The 20,321-nt window shown below is 43.1% G+C and overlaps 1 protein-coding gene across 1 annotated transcript; it reads right to left on the reverse strand.

Moving 5' to 3' along the window:
- Window positions 1-803: 803 nt before the first annotated feature.
- Window positions 804-19,757, reverse strand: LOC128643522 (gastrula zinc finger protein XlCGF66.1-like). The gene is made up of 6 exons (XM_053696365.1): window positions 19,718-19,757; window positions 18,559-18,618; window positions 14,578-14,725; window positions 14,211-14,251; window positions 13,935-13,974; window positions 804-944 (listed from the first exon to the last, which is right to left on the reverse strand). Exons 1-6 carry the CDS (start codon window positions 19,730-19,732, stop codon window positions 808-810), a joined length of 441 nt encoding a protein of 146 aa, XP_053552340.1. The 5' UTR covers window positions 19,733-19,757; the 3' UTR covers window positions 804-807.
- Window positions 19,758-20,321: the final 564 nt, after the last annotated feature.

A 20,321-nucleotide genomic window follows, 5' to 3' on the forward strand; every position in this document is an offset into this window, starting at 1 on the left:
CCTTAGACACATCACACACATACACTCACCTGTAGCCTGTATCCCTCAGACACATCACACATCACACACGTACACTCACCTGTGCCCTGTATCCCTCAGACACATCACACACATAACTCACCTGTACCCTGTATCCCTCAGACACTCACAAACTTACACTCACCTGTAGCCTGCATCCTTCAGACACATCACACACATACACTCACCCTGTAGCCTGTATCCCTCAGACACATCACACACATACACTCACCTGTGCCCTGTATCCATCAGACCACATCACACACAGTACACTCACCTGTGCCCTGTATCCCTCAGACACATCACACACAGTACACTCACCTGTGCCCTGTATCCCTCAGACACATCACACACATACACTCACCTGTGCCCTGTATCCCTCAGACACATCACACACATACACTCACCTGTTCCCTGTATCCCTCAGACACACATCACACACATACACTCACCTGTGCCCTGTATCCCTCAGACACATCACACACATACACATCACACACATACACTCACCTGTGCCCTGTATCCCTCAGACACACATCACACACGTACACTCACCTGTACCCTGTATCCCTCAGACACATCACACACAGTACACTCACCTGTGCCCTGTATCCCTCAGACACATCACACACATACACTCACCTGTGCCCTGTATCCCTCAGACACACATCACACTAGTACACTCACCTGTGCCCTGTATCCCTCAGACACACATCACACATACACTCACCTGTAGCCTGTATCCCTCAGACACATCACACACATACACTCACCTGTAGCCTGTATCCCTCAGACACACGTCACACTAGTACACTCACCTGTATTTATATTGTCACATATTTCCTGCTTTGCAGCTTCTGGCATATTTGCTAGCCACTGAGCTTCTGTTTGTTCCGTGTTACATAAAATGTTATCATCGTTTACACCTGGAAAAAAACAGTAATAGAAATAAATAAATCACTCTTTACGTGGTATCTTTTTAAAAGTTAGTTTAAAACAAAATGTGAAAAACAGTGTAATTTAGGTTAAATAGACCTGAGTCTATCGGCTAGATTACGAGTTTTGCGTTATGAGCAGCTCGGTACTAACTTGCAAGTTATTGTCACCACTCACCTCCCTACAGCACTGCTATTACAGGTTTTCATAAACCCGGCATTAGCAGGCAAGAAGTGAGCGTAGAGCAAAATTTAGCTTCATACCGCACTCCAATACCAGCGCTGCGGTAAGCTGGTTTACGTGCTCGTGCACGATTTCCCCATAGACATCAATGGGGAGAGACGGCTAAAAAAAAGCCTAAAAAAAAGCCCTAACACCTGCAATAAAAGAGTGTAAAGCTCCGTAACGCAGGCCCCATTGATTCCTATAAGGAAACAAAAACAAAATTTATGCATACTTGATAAATTTCCTCTCTTGTAGTGTATCCAGTCCACGGGTTCATCCATTACTTGTGGGATATTCTCCTTCCCAACAGGAAGTTGCCAAGAGGACACCCACAGCAGAGCTGTCTATATAGCTCCTCCCCTAACCCCCACCTCCAGTCATTCCGACCGAAGACAAGAAAGAAAAAGGAGAAACTATAGGTGCAGTGGTGACTGTAGTTTAAAAAATAAAAACACCTGCCTTAAGTGACAGGGCGGGCCGTGGACAGGATACACCACAAGAGAAAGAAAATTATCAGGTAAGCATAAAATTTGTTTTCTCTTGTAAGGTGTATCCAGTACACGGGTTCATACAATAAATGTGGGGTAACAAAACCAAAGCTTTAGGACACGGATGAAGGGAGGGGACAAGGCAGGCACTTAAACGGAAGGCACCACTGCCTGTAAGACCTTTCTCCCAAAAATAGCCTCTGAGGAAGCAAAAACATAATTTATGTAAGAACTTACCTGATAAATTCATTTCTTTCATATTAGCAAAGAGTCCATGAGCTAGTGACTTATGGGATATACATTCCTACCAGGAGGGGCAAAGTTTCCCAAACCTCCAAAATGCCTATAAATACACCCCTCACCACACCCACAAATCAGTTTAACGAATAGCCAAGAAGTGGGGGTGATAAGAAAAAAGTGCGAAAGCATAAAAAATAAGGAATTGGAATAATTGTGCTTTACACAAAAAAATCATAACCACCACAAAAAAGGGCGGGCCTCATGGACTCTGCTAATATGAAAGAAATGAATTTATCAGGTAAGTTCTTACATAAATTATGTTTTCTTTCATGTAATTAGCAAGAGTCCATGAGCTAGTGACGTATGGGATAATGACTACCCAAGATGTGGATCTTTCCACACAAGAGTCACTAGAGAGGGAGGGATAAAAATAAAGACAGCCAATTCCGCTGAAAAATAATCCACACCCAAAATAAAGTTTAATATGAAAAATATAAGCAGAAGATTCAAACTGAAACAGCTGCCTGAAGTACTTTTCTACCAAAAATAGCTTCAGAAGAAGAAAACACATCAAAATGGTAGAATTTAGTAAAAGTATGCAAAGAAGACAGTTTGCAGCTTTGCAAATCTGATCAACAGAAGCTTCATTCCTAAACGCCCCAGGGGGGGAACGTAGAAACTGACCTAGTAGAATGAGCTGTAATCCTCTGAGCGGAGTTTTACCCGACTCAACATCGGCATGATGAATTAAAGATTTCAACCAAGATGCCAAAGAAATGGCAGAAGCTTTCTGGCCTTTTCTAGAACGGAAAAGATGACAAATAGGACTAGAAGTCTTTCGGAAATTCTTAGTAGCTTCAACTAATATTTCAAAGCCTCTAACAACATCCAAAGAATGCAATGATTCTCCTTAGAATTCTTAGGATTAGGACATAATGAAGGAACCACAATTTCTCTACTAATGTTGTTGGAATTCACAACCTTAGGTAAAAAATTCAAAAGAAGTTCGCAACACCGCCTTATCCTGATGAAAAATCAGAAAAGGAGACTCACAAGAAAGAGCAGACAATTCAGAGACTCTTCTGGCAGAAGAGATGGCCAAAAGGAACAAAACTTTCCAAGAAAGTAATTTAATGTCCAATGAATGCATAGGTTCAAACGGAGGAGCTGAAGAGCCCCCAGAACCCAAATTCAAACTCCAAGGAGGAGAAATTGACTTAATGACAGGTTTATATACGAACAAGGCTTGTACAAAACAATAAATATCAGGAAGATTAGCAATCTTTCTGTGAAAAAGAACAGAAAGAGCAGAGATTTGTTCTTTCAAGGACTTGCAGACAAACCCTTTATACAAACCATCTGAAGAAACTGCAAAATTCTCGGAATTCTAAAAGAATGCCAAGAAAAATGATGAGAAAGACACCAAGAAATATGTCTTCCAGACTCTATAATATATTTCTCTAGAACAGATTTACGAGCCTGTAACATAGTATTAATCACAGAGTCAGAGAAACCTCTTTGACCAAGAATCAAGCGTTCAATCTCCATACCTGAGATCCTGATGGAAGAAAGGACCTTTGCGACAGAAGGTCTAGTCTTAAAGGAGAGTCCACGGCTGGCAAGAAGCCATCCCGGACAAGATCCGCATACCAAAACCTGTGAGGCCATGCTGGACGCTACCAGCAGAACAAACGAGCATTCCTTCAGAATCTTGGAGATTACTCTTGGAAGAAGAAATCAGAGGCAGAAAGATATAGGCAGGATGATACTTCCAAGGAAGTGACAATGCATCCACTGCTTCCGCTTGAGGATCCCTGGATCTGGACAGATACCTGGGAAGTTTCTTGTTTAGATGAGAAGCCATCAGGAACTATATCTGAAGTCCCCACATTTGAAAAAACTGAAGAAAATACCTCTGGGTGAAGAGGACCATTCGCCCGGATGTAAGTTTGGCGACTGAGATAATCCACTTCCCAATTGTCTATACCTGCGGATATGAACCGCAGAAATTAGACAGGAGCTGGATTCCGCCCAAACCAGAATTCGAGATACTTCTTTCATAGCCAGAGGACTGTGAGTCCCTCCTTGATGATTTGATATATTGCCACAGTTGTGACATTGTCTGTCTGAAAACAAATGAACGATTCTCTCTTTAGAAGAGGCCATGACTGAAGAGCTCTGAAAATTGCACGGAGTTCCAAATATTGATTGGTAATCTACCTCCTGAGATTCCCAAAACCCTTGTGCTGTCAGAGACCCCCAAACTGCTCCCCAACCTGTCAGACTTGCACTCTGTGAAATCACAGTCCAGGTTGGAAGAAACAAAAGAAGCCCCCTGAACTAAACGATGGTGATCTGTCCACCACGTCAGAGAGTGTCGTACAAACGGTTTTAAAGATATCAATTGATATATCTTTATGTAATCCCTGCACCACTGATTCAGCATACAGAGCTGAAGAGGTCGCATGTGAAAACGAGCAAGGGGATCGCGTCCGATGCAGCAGTCATAAGACCTAGAATTTCCATGCATAAGGCTACCGAAGGGAATGATTGTGACTGAGGTTTCGACAAGCTGAAACCAATTTCAGGACGTCTCTTGTCCGTCAGAGACGGAGTCAAGGACACTGAATCTATCAGAAAACCTAAAAAAGGTTACCCTTGTCTGAGGAATCAACGAACTGATTGGTAAATTGATCCTCCAACATATTCTAGAAGAAACAACACTCATAAAAGACTGGAAAGGTTCTTTCTAGTGAAAAATGAGCAAAGGGAATTGAATCCCAATGCCGAGGCCATAAGACCTAAAACTTCTATGCATATAAGCAAACTGAAGGAAATAATAGAGACTAAAGGTACCGACAGACGGAACCCAATAGAATTATCCCTTGTCTGATAGAGACAAAGACAGTGACACAAACTTTCTGGAAACCTAAAAAGGCTTCAGAAAAAAGATCCTCTAACTATGTCCTGAAGAGCAAGTGCATCATATGAGATTCCGCCATCCTCAGAAAATAATCTGAATGAAAACAGAAAAATTAAAATATGCATTTATTGTATGTAATGAAAACAAATAATGCTATCAATGACCATAAAAAGGCAAAATAGTTTGAATAAAACTCCAAACCCGGTTCCTAAAAAAAGACTGGAAGAAATACCCAGAGATTCCAGGTCTGAGCAGCGCTTGAACCCCATGGGTGCCCAGCCATGCTTCAATAGTACCCAAATATATAGGACAGAAACACACTTAAAGAAAGTGTTAGCCATACTGAAATAAAAATCAAAGAAATTTGGACAAAATAGAACCAAAAATTTTCAAAGAAGTCTTAACCTGCCCCTTACCAGCCAAGCTGGAATACGGCACGTACATCGCAATATTAGGGAGCTGATTTCGAACCCCAATAATAAACATGTTACTTGGGAAAGAACTCAGGAATTCGTTCCTTAATAAGAACAACCAAACTAATATAAGCTTAAAGTTTAGTCTTAGAACTCAATCTTGAAGCCCACAGTAACAGTTAAGAATTGAATCCAATTATAATTGATTATCTTAGAAACAAAAGAAATATGGATTCTTCTTTTTGTTTTGTGTTTTTGTTTTTAGAAAACACAAAATTCTTCTAGCTAAAATACTAAAGACATAGATTAACCCTCATTTGCGATATATGTAATAAAATGAAGACACAAATGAAGTCATTAGCATGATAGTCCAGATTAAAGGACCAGGTCAAAACAGAGGACTTGCAAAATGCAAAAAACAAGAAAATGCAACAGCACCTATCTAGTAAATGTTGTCCCTTTAATAATGCTAAAATAAATCAAGATAAATCTGATACTTAGAAAAGTACCTGAAACTAAATAATTTTCCATAAATAAGATATAACTATATAAAGGAAAATAAATACTATTTTGCTATAACAACAATAGCATAATTAGTAGGAGTAGAGATAGCTCCAATAAATTGGAGAACCCTCCAAATTAAATTTAACTGCTGACAAAGAATATAGTTTAAAAAATAAAAGAAAATTCTCAGCCTGTTCCATTCCCTAGTATGGGAAATTGGAAGGAAAACCTCTGAAATCACAGAAGAATAAAATGGCAGAAATAGTGTCAGCTAGTTTTAAAGAACTAGTTACCTTAATATCCAAAATAATCAACACCTCTTCAACAAAGAACAAATGTACTTTAATAATAAAGAATTTATATAAAAAAGTAGATTTGTTAGTGTCAATATCTGATGAAGAGAATTTCTGAAAGAGAAAAAAACATCATCAGAGAAGGATAAATCAGTATGTTGTTGGTCATTTGAAACTTCAATAGTTAAAAAAGAAGTGAAAAAGACCTAAAAATTGTATTAGAAGGCACAATGTCAGACAAAGCCTTAATTAGAAAAAATATTTCTTATAAATCTTCTAAACATTTCTTGTACTTAAGAATGGAAATAGTATAAAGCAATAAATACTAATGGAATCTGCAAGTAAAAGTATAGTCATAATAACTTAATACAAACCATAGCTAAAGATAGACATTTATAACATTTAAAATAAATGAACTTAGCTTTGGTAGAACTGAAAACTCAGTTAAGCATTTTTCCAGAAGGTGCTTCTGACTCCAGGGGACAAACGGAGACATCTTGCAACTATGTAATAAGAAAAACAACATATAAAGCCAAAAAGTGATCAAATTCCTTAAATGACAGTTTCAGGAATGGGAAAACAATGCCAGTGAACAGCTTCTAGCAACCAGAAGCAATAAATAATGAGACTTAAATAATGTGGAGACAATATTGACAGCCCATATTTTTTAGAGCGTCAAAACAAGACGCCCACATTATTTGGCGCCTAAATGCTTTTGGCGCCAAAAATGACGCCACATCCGGAACGCCGACACCTTTGGCGCAAAAAAAACGTCAAAAAAATCAGATGCAACCTTCCGGCGACACGTCATGACGCCGGAAACAGAAAAGATTTTTTGCGCCAAAAAAGTCCGCGCCAAGAATGACGCAATAAAATGAAGCATTTTCAGCCCCCCGCGAGCCTAACAGCCCACAGGGAAAAAAGTCACATTTTTTAAGGTAAGAAAAAATGATTGAATCAAATGCATTATCCCAAATATGAAACTGACTGTCTGAAAATAAGGAATGTTGAACATTCTGAGTCAAGGCAAATAAATATTTGAATACATATATTTAGAACTTTATAAACAAAGTGCCCAACCATAGCTTAGAGTGTCACAGAAAATAAGATTTACTTACCCAGGACACTCATCTACATGTTGTAGAAAGCCAAACCAGTACTGAAACGAGAATCAGCAGAGGTAATGGTAATATAATATAAGAGTATATCGTCGATCTGAAAAGGAGGTAAGAGATGAATCTCTACGACCGTTAACAGAGAACCTATGAAATAGACCCCGTAGAAGGAGATCACTGCATTCAAATAGGCAATACTCTCCTCACATCCCTCTGACATTCACTGCACGCTGAGAGGAAAACCGGGCTCCAACTTGCTGCGGAGCGCATACAGGTAGTCAATAACCGACTCGGAGAAACCACTGTTTTGATGAAAATCAATCGTTCAACTCTCCAAGCAGTCAGACCGAGAGATATTAGATTTGGATGTTTGAAAGGACCTTGGAGTAGAAGTCCTGCCTCAGAGCGCAGAGTCCATGGTGGAAAGAGATGACATGTCCACCAGATCTGCATAACCAATTCCTAGTCCTGCGTGGCCACACATGGTACTATCAAAATCACCGAAGCTCTCTCCTGCTATGATCTTGGCAATCAGACGAGGGAGCAGAGGAAACTGTGAAATACATAAGCCAGGCTGAATGACAAGGGCGCTGCTAGAGGCATCCTATCAGTGCTGCCTGGGGAATCCCTTGGACCTGGACCCGTAAAACGAGGAAGCATGGCATTCTGACGAGACACTATCAGATCCAGTTCTGGTTTGCCCCATATTGAATCAGCTGGGTCAAATATACCTCCGTATGGAGTTTCCACTCCCCGGATGAAAAGTCTGTCGACTTAAAAATCCGCCTCCAGTTCTTTACTCCTGGGATATGGATTGCTGAAAGATGGCAAGAGTGAACCTCTACCCATAGGATTATCTTGGAAACCTCCATCATTGCCAGGGGACTCCTTGTTCCCCCTGATGGTTGATATAGGCTACAGTCGTGATATTGTCCGACTGAAATCTGATGAATCTGACCGCAGCTAGCTGAGGCCAAGCCTGAAGAGCATTGAATATCGCTCTGAGTTCCAGAATGTTTATCGGAAGGAGGGCTTCCTCCTGAGTCCACGAACCCTGAGCCTTCAGGGAGTTCCAGACTGCATCCCAGCCCAGAAGGCTGGCATCTGTCGTCACTATAGTCCACTCTGGCCTGCGGAAACTCATTCCCCTGGACAGATGGACCCGAGATAACCACCAGAGAAGAGAATCCCTGGTCTCTTGATCCAGATTTAACAGACGAGACAAATCTGTGTAGTCCCCATTCCACTGCATTGAGCATGCAAAGTCGCAGTGGTCTGAGATGTAGGCGGGCAAACGAACTATGTCCATTGCCGCTGCCATTAGGGCATCATTTCCATACACTGAGCCACTGACGGCCGAGAAGAGGAAATGAACAACACGGCAGGAAGTTAGAAGCAGTTGTATACTGACCTCGGTCAGAAAAATTTTAATTTCTACTGAATCTATTAAGAATTCCTAGGAAGGAAACCCCTTGTGAGCGGAGAAAGAGAACTCTTTTCTCTGTTCACTTTCCACCGTGAGACCCTCAGGAAAGGCCAGAACAATGTCCGTATGGGACTTCGGCGATCTGAAAAGTGGAGCCACCGCTATACCCGCGGCCTTAGGGACCGCAAGAAGGGACCCTAGAACCTCGTAAAGATTCTTGGCGCTGTGGCTAACCCGAAGGGAAGAGCCACAAACTGGTAATGCCTGTCTAGGAAGGCGAACCTTAGGAACTGATAATGCTCTCTGTGAATCGGAATGTTGAGATAAGCATCCTTTAAGTCCACGGTAGTCATATATTGACCCTCCTGGATCATGGGAGGATGATTTGGATTGTCTGCATCTTGAAGGATGGGACCCTGAGAAATTTGTTTAGGATCTTGAGATCCAAGATTGGTCTGAAAGTTCCCTCTTTTTTGGGAACTATAAACAGGTTTGAATAGAAACCCTGCCCCTGTTCCTCTCTTGGAACTGGGTGGATCACTCCCATAACCAGTAGGTCTTGAACGCAACTTAAGAATTCCTCTCTCTTTATCTGGTTTGCAGATAGTTGTGAGAGATTTAATCTCCCCTTTGGAGATGAATCTTTGAAATCGAGATATCCCTGGGAAACAATCTCTAGTGCCCAGGGATCCTGGACGTCTCTTGCCCAAGCCTGGGCGAAGAGAGAAAGTCTGCCCCCAACTAGATCCGGTCCCGGATCGGGGGCTACCCCTTCATGCTGTCTTAGAGGCAGCAGCAGGCTTCTTGGTCTGCTTCCCTTTGTTCCAAGTCTGGTAAGGTCTCCAGACTGGTTTGGACTGGGCGAAATTTCCCTCTTGTTTTGTACTAGAGGAAGGAAGCTGCGCCACTCTTGAAGTTTCAAAAGGAACGAAAATTATTCTGTTTGGTCCTTAACTTATTGGACCTATCCTGAGGAAGGGCATGACCTTTTCCTCCAGTAATATCAGAAATGATCTCCTTCAGAACAGGCCCGAATAGGGTCTGTCCCTTGAAGGGGATGATAAGCAGCTTAGACTTTGAAGTAACGTCTGCTGACCAGGACTTAAGCCATAGCGCCCTACGCGCCTGAATAGCAAAACCTGAATTCTTAGCCGTTAGCTTGGTTAAATGAAAAACTGCGTCAGAAATAAAGGAATTACCTAATTTAAGAGCTTTAATCCTGTCTAAAATATCATCTAACGGGGTCTCCACCTGTAGAGCCTCCTCAAGAGACTCAAACCAAAAAGCCGCTGCAGCAGTAACTGGAGCAATGCATGCAAGAGGCTGGAGAATAAAACCTTGATGTATAAAAATTTTCTTAAGGAGACCCTCCAATTTTTTATCCATAGGATCTAGGAAAGCACAACTGTCCTCGACAGGGATAGTTGTATGCTTAGCTAGGGTAGAGACTGCTCCTACACCTGAGGGACCGTCTGCCACGAGTCCCGTATGGCGGCATCTATGGGAAACTATTTTAAAAGCAGGGGGAGAGAACGGCACACCTGGTCTATCCCATTCCTTAGTAATAATTTCCGAAAACCTCTTAGGGACTGGAAAAACATCAGTGTAAATAGGCACTGCAAAGTATTTGTCCATCTTACACAATTTCTCTGGAACTACAATGGGTTCACAGTCATCCAGAGTCGCTAAAACCTCCCTAAGCAATAAGAGGAGGTGTTCTAGCTTAAATTTAAACGCTGTCATTTCAGAATCAGACTGAAGCAACGCCTTCCCTGAATCTGATATGTCACCCACAGATAGAAGCTTTCCTGCCTCAGCTTCTGAGTATTGTGAGGGTATATCGGACACAGGTATTAAAGCGTCAGAAAGCTCTGTATTAGTTCTAGCCCCAGAGCTGTCTTGCTTTCCTTGTAACCCTGGCAGTTTGGACAATACCTCAGAGAGAGTAGTATTGATAACTGCCGCCATGTCCTGTAAGGTAAAAGAATTAGACGCGCTAGATGTACTTGGCGTCACTTGAGCTGGAGTTATAGGTTCTGACACATGGGAGAGCTAGATGGCATAATCTCCCTTTTTTCAGTCAGAGAATCCTCTGGAGATAAATCTTTAAGCGCCATAATATGGTCTTTATAGTTTATAGAAATTTCAGTACATTTGGTACACATTCTAAGAGGGGGTTCCACAATGGCTTCCAAACATATTGAACAAGGAGTTTCCTCTATGTCAGACATGTTTAACAGACTGTTATGAGACAAGCAAGCTTGGAAAACACTTTAATAAAGGTGAAACAGCAATTAAACAAAAACGTTACTGTGCCTTTAAGAGAAAAAAACTAGCACTTAAACTGCAAAACAATGTAAAAATATAGTGAAGTCTTCGAAATTTTTAAAGTGTGTGTAAGGGACTAAAGCAACATTGCACCCATGGATGGTTAACCCCTTAGCCCCCAAACCGGATTGAAAAACGTCAACCAACTGTAAAAAACAGTTAAGCACCTTGCCACAGCTCTGCTGAGGCTCCTACCTGCCCTCAAATACGATTTTGTGAAGGAATAAACCCTTTATAAATGGTCCTCAGATGCCAAAGGACTCCTCTAGGGAAGCTGGATGTCTCAGTCTGAATTAAAACTGCGCAGCTAGAGCGCTAAAATAGGCCCCTCCCACCATGTACTGGATGTCAGAGGGGCCTTAAGAAAATACTCCTAGAAGTATCTGACTAGCCATGTGGAAAACTAGGCCCCAAATAAAGATTTATCTCCCTCAGAGAAAAAACGTTCTATTTATGAAAACATGTAAACGTTTTGACACTAAATAAGTATTAACATGAGTATTACCCTGTTTAGTAAGCATGATCCCAGTTGTTGCAAAATCACTACATCTAGCTTACCTCAAATACACAAGGCTCTGTCAGCATTTTCTAGAACTTATCATACTCTCTAGAAATAAAAATACTGAACATAACTCAAAGCAGGTAATCTGCAGACCGTTCCCCCAACCTGAAGTTTTCCCCATACTCTTCAGTTATATGTGAGAACAGCAATGGACCTTAGTTACAAACCGCTAAGATCATCAACCTCCAGGCAGAATCTCTCCTTCTAATTTCTGCCTGAGAGTAAAACAGTACAACGCGCTGTACGTTTAAAAAAAAAAAAACTCTTGATTGAAGGTAAACAACTACACTAAGACACCACATATCTCTTTATACTTCCTATCTTGTCGGAGTTGCAAAAAGAATGACTGGAGATGGGGGTTAGGGGAGGAGCTATATAGGCAGCTCTGCTGTGGGTGTCCTCTTTGCATACTTCCTGTTGGGAAGGAGAATATCCCACAAGTAATGGATGCACCCGTGGACTGGATACACCTTACAAGAGAAAGGGCATGTGTGTGTATTATTTACATGAATCGGAGGGTGAGAGAGAAGGGAAGAGAGGGCATGTGTGTGTACCATTTACATGAAGCAGAGGGTGAGAGAGGGCATGTGTGTGTGTGTACCATTTATATGAATCAGAGGGTGAGTGAAGTGAAAAAAGGGCATGTGTGTGTATCATTTACATGAATCGGAGGGTGAGAGAGAAGGGAAGCGAGGGCATGTGTGTGTACCATTCACATGAAGCAGAGGGTGAGAGAGGGCATGCGTGTGTGTGTGTACCATTCACATGAAGCAGAGGGTGAGAGAAGGCATGCATGTGTACCATTCACATGAAGCAGAGGGTGAGAGAGGGCATGCGTGTGTACCATTTACATGAAGCAGAAAATGAGAGAAGGGAAGAGGGCATGTGTGTACTATTCAAATGAAGCAGAGGTTGAGAGAGGGCATGTGTGTACCATTTACATGAAGCAGAGGGTGAGAGTACCATTTACATGAAGCAGAAAATGAGAGAGAAGGGAAGCGGGCATGCATGTGTGTGTGTACTATTCAAATGAAGCAGAGGGTCAGAGAGGGCATGCGTTTGTGCCATTCAAATGAAGCAGAGGGTGAGAGAGGGCATGCGTGTGTACCATTCAATGCAGCAGAGGGTGAGAGAGGGCGTGTGTCACATTCACTGAAGCAGAGGGTGAGAGAGAAAGGAAGAGAGGGTGTGTGTGTACCATTTACATGAAGCAGAGGGTGAGAGAGAAGGGAAGAGAGGGGTGTGTGTGTACCATTTACATGAAGCAGAGGGTGAGAGAGAAGGGAAGAGAGGGGTGTGTGTGTACCATTTACATGAAGCAGAGGGTGAGAGAAAGGGAAGAGAGGGTGTGTGTGTGTACCATTTACATGAAGCAGAGGGTGAGAGAGAAGGGAAGAAGGGTGTGTGTGTGTGCCATTTACATGAAGCAGAGGGTGAGGAGAAGGGAAGAGAGGGGTGTGTGTGTACTACATGAAGCAGGGGTGAGAGAGAAGGGAAGAGAGGGTGTGTGTGTATCATTTACATGAAGCAGAGGGTGAGAGAGAAGGGAGAGGGTGTGTGTGTACCATTACATGAAGCAAGAGTGAGAGAGAAGGGAAGAGAGGGCGTGTGTGTACCATTTACATGAATCAGAGGGTGAGAGAGAAGGGAAGAGAGGGTGTGTGTGTACCATTTACATGAATCAGAGTGAGAGAGAGGAAGAGAGGGCGTGTGTGTACATTTACATGAAGCAGAGGGTGAGAGAGAAGGAAGAGAGGGCGTGTGTGTGTACCATTTACATGAAGCACAGGGTGAGAGAGAAGGAAGAGAGGCGTGTGGTTACCATTTACATGAAGCAGAAGGTGAAGAGAGAAGGGAAGAGAGGGGTGTGTTGTACCATTTACATGAAGCAGTGGGTGAGAGAGAAGGAAGAGAGGGCGTGTGTGTACCATTTACATGAATCAGAGGGTGAGAGAGAAGGGAAGAGGGCGTGTGTGTACCATTTACATGAATCAGAGGTGAGAGAGAAGGGAAGAGAGGGGTGTGTGTACCATTTACATGAAGCAGAGGGTGAGAGAGAAGGGAAGAGAGGGCGTGTGTGTACCATTTACATGAAGCAGAGGGTGAGAGAGAAGGGAAGAGAGGGTGTGTGTGTACCATTTACATGAAGCAGAGGGTGAGAGAGAAGGGAAGAGAGGGCGTGTGTGTACCATTTACATGAAGCAGAGGGTGAGAGAAGGGAAGAGAGGGCGTGTGTGTACCATTTACATGAAGCAGGGTGAGAGAGAAGGGAAGAGAGGTGTGTGTGTGTGTACATTTACATGAAGCAGAGGGTGAGAGAGAAGATAATACAAGGTAAGGATGTGAACCAAATAGATTTTATTATTACAAGTCCGTCTGTACTGAGGCTCATCATTTACATAGGGGAAAACATTTTAGAATGTGAGTTTTCTAACTGTGAAGCTTATACCATAGATCACTCACCTACAAATACATCTGATGGCTGAATATTCTGTTCTCCATGTGATCCTGTGTCTAGATGTTCATCACTGTGACTGTTAGTTGTAATAAAGAATAAAATGAGTTTATTGGTTAAATGGATTTAAGTGCAGTTATCTCACACAATCTGATTATACAGTAATATTACACAACATATCAGTGTTTGAAAACATTAATAGTAGCTTGTGCCATAGATCTGTTACCTGCAGAGACGTCTGATGGGGTCTCCACAGGCTGAATATTCTGTACAAGTTCTCTACATGATCCTGTGTCTAGATTTTCATCTCTGTGACCTGTTAATTCTAATAAAGAATACAATCAGTTTATTTTGTTAAATCATATGAAACAATTTTTGTTGCATCTAAATGTATTCAATTAAGAACAAAACATCTGTTACTTTTTGCACTTATACATTTACATATATAAATGAATATATAATCGATTTAACAATAATTCCTCTTGACCCTTTAACTGTGTTTTTAATATTTTTGTTAGGTATAAAACTAGTTTATAATCAGACAGCTCATTAGATCACACATGATAGATTCGCTGTAGATTTGCTCTGTTAGTCACGTCAGTAGTGTATGTGCAATTCCTGAGTGAGATATTTATTACTACACAGCGTTACCTGAGCTCTCGTTTCCTGGGATCTCCATAGTCCTTAGTGCTTGGTGAGTCTCCATCATGACGTCCTTGTAAAGCTCCTTGTGTCCCTCTATATAATCCCACTCCTCCATAGAGAAATACACGGCAAGATCATCGCACTTTATAGGCACCTGAAACGCACACAACTCATTCAGCGCTGACACAGAGGCTGGTTCTGTCACACACTTTACTGACAGAGCCAGGAGAGTGTTACTGAGAACAAGCAGAGACACAGACAGAAGGTAGGAAATACACACAGGGCCAGATGGGTCAGTAAAGTGAGTCACTGTGCCCTGACCTGATATAAATGTCACATTCAGTCTGACACAGGGGCTGGTTCTGTCACACACTATACTGACAGAGCCAGGAGAGTGTTACTGAGGAACAAGCAGGAGACACAGGACAGGAAGTAGGAAATACACCACAGGTCAGATGGGTCAGAAAAGTGAGTCACTGTGCCCTGACCTGATATAATGTCACATTCAGCTCTGACACAGGGACTGCGTTCTGGTCACACACTTTACTGACAGAGCCAGGAGAGTGTTACTGAGAACAAGCAGAGACACAGACAGAAGGTAGGAAATACACACAGGCAGATGGGTCAGTAAAGTGAGTCACTGTGCCCTGACACTGATATAATGTCACATTCAGCGCTGACACAGGGGACTGGGTTCTGTCACACACTTTACTGACAGAGCCTGGATAGTGTTACTGAGAACAAGCAGAGACACAGACAGAAGGTAGGAAATACACACAGGGCCAGAGTGGGTCTGTAAAGTGAGTCACTGTGCCCTGACGCTGATATAATGTCACTTTCAGCGCTGACACAGGGGGACTGGTTCTGTCACACAACTTACTGACAGAGCCAGGATAGTGTTACTGAGAACAAGCAGAGGACACAGAAGGTAGGAAATACACACAGGGCCAGATGGGTCAGTAAAGTGAGTCACTGTGCCCTGACACTGATATAATGTCTCATTCAGCAGCTGACACAGGTACTGGTTCTGTCACACACTTTACTGACAGAGCCAGGGGATAGTGTACTGAGAACAAGGCAGAGACACAGAAGGTAGGAAATACACACAGGCCCAGATGGGTCAGAGTAAAGTGAGTCACTGTGCCTGACGCTGATATAATGTCACATTCAGCGATGACACAGGGACTGGTTCTGTCACACACTTTACTGACAGAGCCAGGGAGAGTGTTACTGAGAACAAGCAGAGACACAGACAGAAGGTAGGAAATACACACAGGGCCAGATGGGTCAGTAAAGTGAGTCACTGTGCCCTGACACTGATATAATGTCACATTCAGCTCTGACACAGGGGACTGGTTCTGTCACACACTTTACTGACAGAGCCAGGAGAGTGTTACTGAGAACAAGCAGAGACACAGACAGAAGGTAGGAAATACACACAGGGCCAGATGGGTCAGTAAAGTGAGTCACTGTGCCCTGACACTGATATAATGTCACATTCAGCGCTGACACAGGGACTGGTTCTGTCACACACTTTACTGACAGAGCTAGGAGAGTGTTACTGAGAACAAGCAGAGACACAGACAGAAGGTAGGAAATACACACAGGGCCAGATGGGTCAGTAAAGTGAGTCACTGTGCCCTGACACTGATATAATGTCACATTCAGCGCTGACACAGGGACTGGTTCTGTCACTTTACTGACAGAGCCAGGAAGTGTTACTGAGAACAAGCAGAGACACAGACAGAAGGTAGGAAATACACACAGGGCCAGATGGGTCAGTAAAGTGAGTCACTGTGCCCTGACACTGATATAATGTCACATTCAGCGCTGACACAGGGACTGGTTCTGTCACACACTTTACTGACAGAGCCAGGATAGTGTTACTGAGAACAAGCAGAGACACAGACAGAAGGTAGGAAATACACACAGGGCCAGATGGGTCAGTAAAGTGAGTCACTGTGCCCCTGACTCTGATATAATGTCACATTCAGCGCTGACACAGGGACTGGTTCTGTCACACACTTTACTGACAGAGCCAGGAGAGTGTTACTGGAGAACAAGCAGAGACACAGACAGAGTAGGAAATACACACAGGGCCAGATGGGTCAGTAAAGTGAGTCACTGTGCCCTGACACTGATATAATGTCACATTCAGGCGCTGACACAGGGGACTGGTTCTGTCACACACTTTAACTGACAAGAGCCGAGGGAGAGTGTTACTGAGAACAAGCAGAGACAGCAGAAGGTAGGAAATACACACAGGGCCAGATGGGTCAGTAAAGTGAGTCACTGTGCCCTGACACTGATTAATGTCACACTTCAGCTCGCTGACACAGGACTGGTTTCTGTCACACACTTTACTGACAGAGCCAGGAGAGTGTTACTGAGAACAACATAGTTACTGAGAACAGACACAGACAGAAGGTAGGAAATACACACAGGGCCAGATGGGTCAGTAAAGTGAGTCACTGTGCCCTGACACTGATATAATGTCACATTCAGTGCTGACACAGGGACTGGTTCTGTCACACACTTTACTGACAGAGCCAGGAGAGTGTTACTGAGAACAAGCAGAGACACAGACAGAAGGTAGGAAATACACACAGGCCAGATGGGTCAGTAAAGTGAGTCACTGTGCCCTGACACTGATATAATGTCACATTCAGCGCTGACACAGGGACTGGTTCTGTCACACACTTTACTGACAGAGCCAGGATAGTGTTACTGAGAACAAGCAGAGACACAGACAGAAGGTAGGAAATACACACAGGGCCAGATGGGTCAGTAAAGTGAGTCACTGTGCCCTGACGCTGATATAATGTCACATTCAGCGCTGACACAGGGACTGGTTCTGTCACACTTTACTGACAGAGCCAGGAGAGTGTTACTGAGAACAAGCAGAGACACAGACAGAAGGTAGGAAATACACACAGGGCCAGATGGGTCAGTAAAGTGAGTCACTGTGCCCTGACACTGATATAATGTCACATTCAGCGCTGACACAGGGACTGGTTCTGTCACACACTTTACTGACAGAGCCAGGAGAGTGTTACTGAGAACAAGCAGAGACACAGACAGAAGGTAGGAAATACACACAGGGCCAGATGGGTCAGTAAAGTGAGTCACTGTGCCCTGACACTGATATAATGTCACATTCAGCGCTGACACAGGGACTGGTTCTGTCACACACTTTACTGACAGAGCCAGGAGAGTGTTACTGAGAACAAGCAGAGACACAGACAGAAGGTAGGAAATACACACAGGGCCAGATGGGTCAGTAAAGTGAGTCACTGTGCCCTGACACTGATATAATGTCACATTCAGCGCTGACACAGGGACTGGTTCTGTCACACTTTACTGACAGAGCCAGGATAGTGTTACTGAGAACAAGCAGAGACACAGACAGAAGGTAGGAAATACACACAGGGCCAGATGGGTCAGTAAAGTGAGTCACTGTGCCTGACATGATATAATGTCACATTCAGCGCTGACACAGGGACTGGTTCTGTCACACACTTTACTGACAGAGCCAGGAGAGTGTTACTGAGAACAAGCAGAGACACAGACAGAAGGTAGGAAATACACACAGGCCAGATGGGTCAGTAAAGTGAGTCACTGTGCCCTGACACTGATATAATGTCACATTCAGCGCTGACACAGGGATGGTTCTGTCACACACTTTACTGACAGAGCCAGGAGAGTGTTACTGAGAACAAGCAGAGACACAGACAGAAGGTAGGAAATACACACGGACAGATGGGGTCAGTAAAGTTAGTCACTGTGCCCTGACACTGATATAATGTCACATTCAGCGCTGACACAGGGACTGGTTCTGTCACACACTTTACTGACAGAGCCAGGAGAGTGTTACTGAGAACAAGCAGAGACACAGACAGAAGGTAGGAAATACACACAGGACCAGATGGGTCAGTAAAGTGAGTCACTGTGCCCTGACACTGATTTAATGTCACATTCAGTGCTCACCTCTCCGCTCAGCCGGTGATTGCTGCTGTGGGAGGGCCTCTTCTTCACAATGGTGTATTCCTATAATATGTATGAGAGAAATCATCAGACACCATTTGCCTGGACTAACAAGTTCTTCTTCACGTCTCTTGATCATCACAACACAAATAAATAAATAAAATATAGTGGATAATGTTGTGGGGCCTCTATGGATAAAAGCTGCTAAAGACTGAGGACATAAGCTCAGACATTGCTGGGACATTTGAGAGGGTCTGATGGGGCGGGGGAAGCTGAGCCATTGGTTTAAAGGAGGTTCCTTTGGTGCTGGGGTCCCTTGGGTATTAAAGTGAAGGTAAACTTTGATGAATGAAAGTCAGTTTTTTAAAAATACTGTACTGTTAAAAACAGGGGCACTTTCATTCATCAAAGTTACCAAAACAGCCGTTTGATTAAAAAGCTGAATTTATGGTTAGTGAGATGGTCTGGGTGAGATAGAGGTAAGGATTAGTGAGTAATCTGGGTGAGATAAACTTAGGGTTAGTGAGATGGTCTGTTGGGTGAGCTTGAGAGTTAGGGTTAGTGAGAAGGTCTGTGTGAGCTGAAGTTAAGGTTAGTGAGATGGTCTGGTGAGCTGAAGTTAGGGTTAGTGAGATGGTTCTGGGTGAGCTGAAGTTAGGGTTAGTGAGATGGTCTTGTGTGAGCTGAAGTTAAGGTTAGTGAGATGGTCTGTGTGAGCTGAAGTTAAGGTTAGTGAGAATGGTCTGGGTGAGTTGAAGTTAGGGGTTAGTGAGGATGGTATGTGTGAGCTTGAAGTTAAGGTTAGTGAGATGGTTTGGGTGAGTTGAAGTTTAGGGTTTAGTGAGATGGTCTGGGTGACCTGAGGTTAGGGTTAGTGAGAAGGTCTGTTAGAAGCTGAAGTTAAGGTTAGTGAGATAGTCTGGGTGAGCTGAAGTTAGGGTTAGTGAGGTGGTCTGGGGTGACATAAAGTTAGGGTTAGTGAGATAGTCCTGGGTGAGCTGAAGTTAGGGTTAGTGAGATAGGTCTGTTAGAGCTGAAGTTAGGGTTAGTGGAGATGGTCTGTGTGAGCTGAAGTTAGGGTTAGTGAGATAGGTCCTGGTGTATCAGAAGCAGCACAGTAAATAGGACCAGTGTCATATGGCATAAACCCAGCAGCTCTCACCTCTCCGGTCAGCATGCAGATTAAGCCCAGCGCCTGACTCAGGAACTGTTCTGCTATATGCTTTCTGTATTTGTTCATCTTGTCTTTGTCATTGACTGAGTCAGCTGCTATAAATGTGACACCTGTGAGAAGAAAGAAATACGGCAAACATGAGAGAATAATCAGAGCTCTTCCCTGTATTTTTATTATGGTAAAGAGATGATTATGTGATACAAAACATATTTATTTCACTTATACACAATCTAATCTACACCGTGACCAGCTGCATGTAGAGCAGATAACATATAAAGTGATAAAATGTGACAATCTTTATATAGCAGGTTTGTAAACGTTATGGGGTGACACATTTATTTAATATTAGTATCATGAGGAGCAAGAGAAGTGGGCTGTATACAGGAATCTGCAGAGTTATCTGATAAATCAGGAAACAAACGTAAAATACTAAGTGCCACAGGTCCCTGGTTACCAGTCATCCAGTAATTATGGGATTTATCCCAAACTGGTAGCTCTGTCCTGCTGCCCCTCAGTTCTTCATCTGCTGTTTATGCCAAAACCAGAGTCTGCAACGAATTACATAACCTCCCATATTACCTTGATCTTAGGA

This window comes from Bombina bombina, unplaced genomic scaffold, assembly GCF_027579735.1.
Source record: "Bombina bombina isolate aBomBom1 unplaced genomic scaffold, aBomBom1.pri scaffold_2698, whole genome shotgun sequence".
Taxonomy (NCBI): Eukaryota; Metazoa; Chordata; class Amphibia; order Anura; family Bombinatoridae; genus Bombina; species Bombina bombina.